The 10,244-nt window shown below is 40.4% G+C and overlaps 1 protein-coding gene across 1 annotated transcript; it reads left to right on the top strand.

Annotated features, from left to right (window-relative positions):
- Window positions 1-2,993: 2,993 nt before the first annotated feature.
- arntl1b (aryl hydrocarbon receptor nuclear translocator-like 1b) lies at window positions 2,994-7,944 on the top strand. Its single transcript, XM_041939875.1, has 9 exons — window positions 2,994-3,142; window positions 4,114-4,271; window positions 4,357-4,443; window positions 6,062-6,150; window positions 6,353-6,470; window positions 6,742-6,882; window positions 7,022-7,235; window positions 7,430-7,536; window positions 7,790-7,944. The coding sequence occupies exons 1-9, from the start codon at window positions 2,994-2,996 to the stop codon at window positions 7,942-7,944; spliced, it is 1,218 nt and encodes a 405-aa protein (XP_041795809.1).
- Window positions 7,945-10,244: the final 2,300 nt, after the last annotated feature.

Below are 10,244 nucleotides of genomic sequence, written 5' to 3'. Positions count from 1 at the left end.
AGCTAAAAAGCCAAACAATTAGTCTTACAGCTCTTTTGTAAACCACTGCTCACATTCACAGCCTTATGTTTTTACCTTGGGGCTAAAATCCCCCTTTTTAACCGTTGCTTGACTGCGATGATATTTCATTTTGTACGTCTGTGCCAACTGAGCTGTGCAGCCCATCTATTTATGCAATTTCCTTGTTATTAGATGTATTTGGTGTGTGACGTCGGCTAATGGCATCAGTTCTGTGACCTTTTTAAGGCTGATTGATGTCTCATCACTTATTCCACAATTAGGGGTCACAGCGTTTAAGATCCGACATTTTGTTATACATTCATGTTCATTTATCTCCTCTTCTGACTGGGCTAAATAAAAAAAGAAGTCAGCTCGTTAAGTGGTTTGACTTAACACAGATACTGCACAAGTGTTATCTTCTGAACTGAACAGGAGGCAGAGTTTGAGGTACCGAATGTGAAGTGGATCTGCAGTAGGTCACATGGAGTTATTGTGAGTCTGGACAAAAGTACCTGCCACATAAATGTAATGTAATGTAGCAGAGGTTGTTTTCTAATGGAAACCCGGCAGTGGAGTGGATTAAACTCAGTGACCCTGCACTGGCTGAAGTCTGACACTGTAACTGTGTATCGACTCGCAGAAAATTCTGCAGAATTTAGGATGAAATATTGGTGAAACTGAAGGGAAAGAAGGGACCGCAGCATCCTCTGCAGCACAGAACAATTCATGTTAGGCCTGATGTTAAAGCCTTAAATATATTGTTACCTGAGATCCTCATAGACACCAGGACAGGTAGACTCTCTCTGGAATGAAACCTCACCCAATTAGTCATTCTTTTAAAGCTTTACCAACCCATTCAAACACTATGTGTCTCTAGTGATTTACAAATGTATCAACAACAATTTGACTGACACATTTTACATTATGTCAGTTAGTGTGGAGGTTTTCCATTTGTTTGTTGTGCTCTGCTGCCTACGTGTGGTGAGAAGAGGCGACGGCCCAGAAGTCTCTGCTGCAGAGATCGTCACAGCACTGATGCACTGTTAGAAAGACTTTTGAAATCTCATCTCGCTGTCTTATGTAACTGCGATTATCAGGGTGCTGAATATTTGTTCTACCTTTTCTCCCTTTTTATTCTCATGGCAACAGAACTGCAACAAAAAAACAGCAACTACTATTGCTGCTAACATGTTTACTGCTATTACTGCTACTTCAAATGAATGATAATAATAATAATCACATAGTCAGCTCCTCATGGTGGCCGGTTAAACTGAGCTCTAGCAGCATTAGATACTCTGATTCTTTTCAGATACGACTGGTTTCTTTTGAAATCGATATTTTTTAAAAGCCATTTATGAGGCAGTCAAATGAAATGAAAGTCAAATGAAAGTAGAGGAAGGTTACTCATTCTTCTGGAACATTTGTTTTTCATCAGTCAATTCAACCGTAATAAACCCTGTCCTGCTTTGTGTCTCTATCAAAACGCAGAGGAGATGAGTCCCCTTACAGTGGATGTAAAAGGTATATCAACCCCAGTAACCCCTCCAATTAAATCCGGGGCAGAGGCCTTATTTTTTATGACACACATGGCTCAATGTCTCCTTTTTGAAATGCTGTCGTTCATCCTGTTGACTCTTTCTGCTTCTATGAACAATGCTGTCGGAGCTGTTTAAGGAAAAAACTGGGAGGACTGGAGCTGCCTCATGTGTTGCATCCTAATCACACTGAACACAAGTTTTAAAGATAGATCGATTAACATTAATAATAATGTATTATTAATATAAAGTATTTAAACTTCTGCTATCTGAGAGATCCAGAATTCTGTTTTGAACTACATTTAAACAATACATGTTTTTGCAGAATTTCTTTCATCGTTACTTGTAAACAGCTTAAAGGTGTTCCTGAGGGAGTTCTGTTCATTATTCTAAGAAGAAACGCTGCCTACTTCCGCACTGCAGAGCAAAAAGCTGAACACTTTGTCACTCTAACAAAGATATAACAACAGTTACTTTGACAGCATTCAACAGCAGCTCCTGCAGAGCTTTGACGGCATGCCAGCAGAGCCATCAGTTTTATGTGCCATGAAAGTTTAGTTGCATCGCAACTCCATTTTGTGGAGAAGAAGCATATCTTGAAGAGGCATTCAGTTTGATCTGATGAAACCGGAGATGCTGTTATGTAAAAGTAAAAGTTGAAAACCAGGCTGATAACAATGGGACTTAAAAAAATGGGGGATTATGATGTTTAGTAATTTGAGGATGTTGTGCTGGGAACTGGAGGGACAAAATGATGCTTTAATCCCCGGAGCCAACAAAAAGCTCAGATGACTGACTTTGATGATGTGAAAACAGGTGTGTGCGATTACTCCAGCCATCTGCTCACTCAGTTCAGCTTTTTTTTTTTTTTTTTTCAGTTTTAAGGCTGACTTGGCTTCATTTCTTATTTTTGGATTCCGCTATGATAAATCTGAAAATGTATTTATCAAACAGTCTTTAAAAGCGACCTCAAAGGACAAAGTAGTTTCTAATTAGTTTCTTGTTACCTGGGCTACAGAGGACATCCTTTTACGTAACCGTTAGGACAGTTACATCAGATCCTGTTTATCAAAGGTCATTATCAGGTGCATCAAGTTTGATTTTGATTTCCAGTGAAGAAACACTGCATTTCCTGTTAAAGCACATTTTTTAGATGGTCATTCAATCTCTAAAGACCACTCAGCTTAAAGTGTCTTACCATATCTTGATTGAGGTTCAGTTTCCTCTTATATATATGACATCGAAGTCTTAGGCAGCTCATTCAGGTGTGTGCTCTGACTCTGTGGAGAGCCTCTGCCTCTCTGAAACCTCCTAGACCTCATATGTTGTAACTACCTGCCTTTAAAGCTGTTCATGCTGCTTTAAGTTTGTTTTCTAAATTTGTGCTCTGTTGTTTTCTCACTGAGTGTTATGATCTAATGACTGTGTTTCACAGTATTTCTGTGAAGCCGTCTCCAAATGGACCACACGGATGAGAGTATGGAAGTTTCAGCTACGACGAGCAGGTTCAAGTCCTCACAATCAGCCAACCTGATCAGCAGCTCCACCTCCTCCAGCAGGAACTTCTCTGAAGGAAAAGGAAGGAAAGGAAGCTCCAGCGGTCACCTGTAAGTCAGTCGACAGAGTTAAATACCCACCTCATATCTCTTTAACAGTCCTGACCTGGTGGCATGGTGATATGTTTTTATAGATTCGCTCTCCTTCCCACACACAAAAAGCGGCAATGCAATATAGAATAGTTACAGTGCACTGAAGAGTTAGAATAAATGTTAAACAATGCATACAGCCAGCGGTCAATCTCACCTCAGCAATTAACCAGATTGGGGATTAGGATATGAAATTAATGCAGGTTTGTTTAATAAAGCACACACTGAATTGACAAAACCCCCGATAGATTTATAGAGCATTATGACTGTTAGATTATTATGATTGTTATAGCAAATAACTAAATGTAAATTGTTACAGCATGTGGTTCTGGGTTTAAATGGCAGCTACAATCAAAAGACATTCAGATCAGCTGAATTAATTATTCTAAGGTGGCCACAGTTTGTCTGTTAGCCTGGCAGTGTGCTGCAGTTCCTGTACAGTGTCTTTCGCCCATGAGATTTTGTTCTGATTAATTTAATTGTGCTGTGATTTCCCTGAGACAAAGAGAATAAAAGCATTTTGTTGCCTAATATATTATGCTAGACATCAGATTACTATGTTTACAATGTTTGTATTGTGTTTGAAAGTAAGATTTAATTCTTATACAGGCTGCATCTGTAAGACAGGTGAGTGGCATCTAATGAGAACAGGCTCAGTTTTGGTCAGACTTTGGTAGCAATATCAACGCTTTTTCATTTTATTTAGTGTGAAATGTGGATTAAAACACTGCTTTACTGCTGAGCTGGCTGTCTAAACACTGTCTCTTAATATCAACCTCATTTGCGAGTGCAAATACACTTCAAACCATGTTATTTCTACAGGGACTGCAACGACCAGCAAGGCTGCAAAAACAATGCCTGGTGACCACGGCTGCTTTAGTATTCACATGGCAGCAGGAAAGGAGATGATCTCTTTACTGTTTTTGTTACAGGATGAGTCACAGTCAGATACAGAAGAAAAACAGGGACAAGATAAACAGCTTCATAGATGAGCTGGCATCATTACTGCCTGCATGCAACACTAAATCACGCAAACTGGACAAACTCTCAATCTTGCATATGGCCGTTCAACACATGAGGACGGTACGAGGTGAGAGAATGAGGATTTTTGCAGTGAAATGCTGAAGATGATTCATGTTTAAACCGCTGATTAACACTTTGTCTCTGAAAAGCAGGTTCTGCCGCCAACTGCTGCACAGAAGTTAATCACAAACCTGCGTTCTTATCAGATGAGGAGCTAAAATGCTTAATACAGAGGGTAGGTCTGCCGTGCTGTGTGAAAATGAAAAATGTGTGTATTGCTAAGAGTGGAGTTTTTAAAACGCTTTTATGGTGTTCATCAATTCATGGAGGGTCATCAGGTCGTACTACAAAATTTCTTTGGAAACAGCTCTGTGGAAGCTATCAAGAATCAAGCAGTGCATGGGGTACATAATAGTACATGCTTCATGTGCTCTACCAGGTGAGCTATCCAGGCGTCCCCTCACCTTGATCAATGCCTGCTTATTGTTTAATTGGTACATACTGCAGCAAAACTCGCTGCATGTTCCTGTTTCTGGTGTGAGGTGTGCAATGGACCTTTTCAGTATTGCTTTCCCCTTAAATAACTGCCGTGCACAGACATTTAGCGCTCAAAGGTGCTTTATTGTCTGAGCAGTGCTGTGTCTTTTCTCCACAGTTAATGAATAGCAGCGCTCAGACGTTCTGTAAGGTCAGCTGGGGCCACGGCCGCTGACGGAAGCCACATAATTAATGATTATTTGTCATGTGTTTTTTACGGTCAGAGCAATTTGATGGTTAAATTCAGAGCCGTCGATGGACTGTGACCGAGGTGTTTGTTGGAGTGGTTTGTAGGGCAGATGGGGGTTCACAACGTGGTTCTCTCTCAGGAAGAAAGGTTTATTTGTCAGGAGCGAGCAGCAGAATTGTTCTAGTAGGGGTGCTATTTTTCTTTACATCCGGAGCGCAAATTATGCCTTTCAAGATGCTCTGTAATCTGTGTGTTTTATATTGTGTATGTCAAAGGGTTTGCTCATAGTGATGAACCCACGTAGAATAACCACTCGACTCTGCAGCTCCCCTCAGCTCTACAGAGAGTTGCAGACTCCTTCAGCTTGTTGTTTCAGCTCAACATCCAGCTATTGTTTTCGTCAGTGCTTACATAAAGTTTTTTTCAGTTGCAGCAAGGAACTATTCTCATCAAAAAGCTAAAAGAAAATCCACTGTCGCACACAAAGCAGCTGACAGACAAAGCTAGCGGCTAGTTGGTGAACATAGTGGAGACTTCAGCGGCTAAAAAGCCTGATATTTTTCCCACGAGTTGGTGTCGCCCAAAATCAGAGCTAAAGCAAAGCGACCATTGGATTAACTTTCATCAGGCGGACACAAAAACTGAACAAGGGAGCTGAGCTATAAAGCACAATCTTAAAATTGTTCTCTTTTACAACCCTCATCTATGGTCATGAGTTGGTGGTACTGACCAAAGGTAAGAGACTTCAGATATAAGCACCTGGGACGTGATTATTCTGCAGGTTAGCCGGCATCTCAGGACGTCTCTGCACACTCTGGATGTGTTCCAGGTCTGACTGACCGAGAGAAAACCAGAAAACCAGGGGCCAGATTCAGGACCACAATGCAAGGGTTAGATTTCCATGCACGGACATCTGAAGGTGTAGAAAGTTGCGGAGGAAAAGCTTCTGAGCTGCTCTGCTCACACTGACACCACTAAGACAATACAATCTTGTTTTGTGCCATTAAGGGCCTCGGGTCAGCTCTGACTCCGTGGTTTTCAGAGTTCGTTTTAGATGTTATAAAACGAAAACCCTCTTGGCATTGGTCTGTCCAGTTCTCTGTCTTACCTCTTCTATTGTCCACAGGAAGCTGACGGCTTTCTGTTTGTTGTTGACTGTGATCGAGGGAATTTATTGTTTGTTTCTGAATCAGTGTACAAGATTCTCAACTATAGCCAGGTAGGTGCTGCATTTCTAGGTGCAATATTCCTGTGATATTAAATGATACATGAAGTCTTACATCAGTGTGCAACACATTTGACTTTCCTAGTGCAGATTTTGACTTATTGTGGATATTGAATTGTCTAATATGGTCTCTGGTAATAATGCCGCATCTTGCACCCTCACTGCTTCTCCTGCATTTTATTTGGTTTGTTCCCAGAATGACCTGATTGGCCAAAGTCTGTTTGATTACCTGCATCCTAAGGACATTGCCAAAGTGAAGGAGCAGCTGTCCTCAGCGGTTACAGCGCCACCAGAGGAAATCATTGAGGCAAAAAGTAATGCACAATAATTGCAAAAGTGGCTTGTGCATGAATGAAAATGATTTATGTTAATAATAATATATATATACACACACACACACACAAACATACATATATATATATATATATAGCATTGTTGCCCCATTTTGCACACATTATTATTATTTTACCTTGTACCTATATGACAAGTTGCGTGTATGTACTTCACTGGTAATTTCCAATAAAATGACACTGTAATTTACAGGCTGCCACCTCCACCATTACCTCTTGAATGTTTCTTTCTCAGGCGGTCCTTTAGTGAAGACAGATATCAACCCAAGTTCATTTAGACTTTGTTCTGGGGTGAGACGCTCATTTTTCAGCAGGATGAAGTGCAACCGAAAGATGGAAGATGAGGATTTTTCACCTAGCTACTCGAAAAGACATGGTAGCATCCCTTATTTAGTGCCTGCACTGTCTATTGAACCAGTATATTGTGGTTTGCTGCTTAATCAAAGTCTGATGCTCACACATAAGAATTACTTTTCATTTTAGAATACACCTGAATGCTTTTCCTTTATTCACAGCAGATTATAAGGGCTTCTGCACCATTCACAGCACAGGTTACTTAAAAAATAATGAGCCGGGAAATGGTGGATGCAGCTTAAGCTGTCTGGTGGCTGTTGGTCGGTTGCATCCCTGCACTGTTTCTCAGCCAGTGCAGAATCACGTCAAAGTCAAGCCCATGGAGTTTGTTTCACGTCATGATATGGATGGGAAGTTTGTCTTTGTGGATCAAAGGTGAGAACTTTTACCGCAAAGTCTGGTGTCACAATAATACATCTGAATAAAGTTGAATTTAATGTTTGCATGCAGACACTTCTGATCAAACATGTTTCAGACAGTAAATGCTTGATCAATAAATCATCTAATATCCCTCAAATATACAAAAAGATAATAACTCTCCAAGTGAATATGCTCTTTTTCTTTTTAAGGGCCACAGTCATTTTGGCTTATTTGCCTGAAGAGCTGCTGGGAAGTTCAGTTTACGAATACATTCATGAAGATGATATCGCCAATTTAGCAAAATGTCACAGACAAGGTATTCACCTTACAGAAAGGAAAACACTACTAACTGTTCCTGCACGTATCTACATACAGGACTGCTGTCCATGTACAGTGAGTATACTGAGTCATGCATGGCAGTCTGATCTGCTCTGGTGGAATTACAGGGCTTTGCTGCCATTTCTGAGAGAGCAGAATGGAGCAGTAGGTGAAAATAGCACAATTAATCTTAACTGTGGACAGTTCATGCATGCCTGTCCTTGTCCCCCTATGTCGCTGTCTGCTGTCAGTGCTGCGGCTGAGAGAGAAGATCAATACAGACTGCTACAAGCTGAAAATAAAAGATGGCTCATTCATCACACTACGAAGCCGCTGGTTCAGTTTCATTAACCCTTGGACAAAAGAGGTGGAGTACATTGTTTCTACCAGTACTGTTGTCATGTGAGTAAATCTGTCCTTTTCTGCCTTATATCAGGCTGTATCATTGTATAACAGTCTTTATTTGCTGTTTCTTCTGTTATATTTATGTTGTATCTTTTTTATGAAGCATTAGATCGCTACCCAGACCTTTTATATAGTTTTATTATTCTGTGTGTTGTAATATGTTTTATTGTATTTTATAGCTCTAGCTCTTGTAGTTTAACAAGAGTCTACAGCCATGATAGCAGCTTTGTACTTGATCTTAATGCTAACATTAGCATGCTACCATGCTTGAAATGACAATGCTGGCTTATAGATGTTTATCAGGTGCAATGTTTACCATGTTCATTGTGTTGGTTTAACCTGTCAGCATGCAAACATTCGGAAGTTAGCACTAGTGCAAGTGAAGATGATGGGAATGTCATTTGTTTTGCTGGTATTTTGTTACCAATCAAAAAATTAGTATTTGACCAGATGATGGCTGAAGGATCACCATGGTTATGGCTACCAAATTCTGTCCCAGTCCATGAGAAGATATTGAGATGTTTGTCAGTGAGTGAAACGTTTGGCCTGCTGGTGGTGCTAGAGGAAAAGTCAGGGGATCTCAAAAGTCATAAAAACACACTCAATTCTGTGCCAATCCACCCTGCGGATGTTGAACTGTATCACAGCAACAAAAACAAAAAGTTTGACCTGTTGGTGGTACTAGAGGAAAAGTCAGATGACCATAAATACATTTCATGCCAATCCATCCAATCACTGTCAAGATATTTCATAACACACAGCCTCTTACTTACAGACTCGTCTTGTTGCAGGTGAAGGGAAGCCGGGTCTCCAAACTGTGCCGGGAACTCCTGGTGGTAAGAGGACCTGACTAATATTGACAAATGATAATACAGCATGTGCAATATTGATAGATGTATTTAAGACTTTAAGACTTGAGGCAATATTTTGGCAAATATTTTTGTTTCTGTAGTCCCATTACTGTCAAAGTGAAAAAAATTCGTACTGGTTTAATTTGTGGGTACAGATTGTCTGACAGTTGTCAAACAGATGTTAAAGTTACAGCAATTCTTCTTCTGACTAAATAAAACAAAGTTTCAGTTCATCATTTTAACATGCTGCCATTCACTGGACTAGATCATATGTAGCACCATATTCCACACAAGTGGCTACTTGCAGAGAACTCAGGGCCAGAGGGAAGTGGAAAATGTCAAACTGAACACCCTTGCCCCTGACCATGCCCATTATACGAGCATCATGAGAAATCAAATATTGCAGATTGGTTGCTTTCATCAATAACCCCTTGATGTTTACCTACATCTGGTGAAAGGATGGACCTGGTGCACTGTGATCTGAGAGGGCCAGATGGTGTTTGGGGAGGCTGATTCATGTGTTGTGTCTGCTGTTCTAGAGAACCTGGTGGGGGGAAGGGTGGAGAATCTGGCCAGAGAGAAGGAAAGAGGCAACCAAGCACAAGATTGCTCAACAGCACAAGAGGTGGCAATATCAGCTCAGGCTGAAAAGAATGTTGAAGCACTGGAGGCTGGACAAGAGGTTTACGATGAGGACTCTGGGCCCCACACTCTGGTATTATTGCCTGCATGTCTGCCATCATCAGAGGATATCTGCATACACACCTGCAGCACAGGAGGAGGAAACTAAGGAGTCAAAGGGGGATGATCCAAGTCAGGACCATGTGGTGATCAGCTGAACAAAGAAACAATCTAAGTAATGTTTGGGGTAGATAAAAGCTCAAAAACAGAAATATTAAAAGATCTTTCTTCACTTGAGGATCCTCTGAAGTTTTCCTGTACTGTCATTTAGTGGTAGCCAGTCTTTATTTGTTAAACGTACGATAAACCTTTTGCAGGGACATAAATCTCAGATTTTTGTATTACTGGATGTTTTCCAATTTGATCGGTTTTTGGTTTCTGCTTCTGCATTGACTGGGTAAAGCATATTATCTCTAAAGTAAAATTCAAGTGGTATTCATTTTTAAATTGCTTGATTTTCATTCAAACCAAGCCGAGTTAATTCCATAGATTAAAAGCTTTTTTCTCTGGAAATGAATATTCCCTTGGTGGCAAATGCATACTGGTAGCACAGCAAGTATCTGTATCTTCTGTATCCATCTCTAGATCTTTTATTCATTATGAAAAAGAAATTCTGAAAGACTTTAGTCCATTCTGGGTTAATTTCCCTCTTGAGTGCACATCACTGTTCAGTCACCTCCTTTCTCATTCATCAGCAGGATCACTCTTGTCACAAATTTTATTGAAACTATCAATCGGTTTTATACTTAAAGATCAAGTATACCAAAAT

The sequence above is a fragment of the Chelmon rostratus genome, chromosome 1, assembly GCF_017976325.1.
Source record: "Chelmon rostratus isolate fCheRos1 chromosome 1, fCheRos1.pri, whole genome shotgun sequence".
Lineage (NCBI taxonomy): Eukaryota > Metazoa > Chordata > Actinopteri > Chaetodontiformes > Chaetodontidae > Chelmon > Chelmon rostratus.
This window is presented reverse-complemented; position numbering and strand designations above follow the sequence as displayed.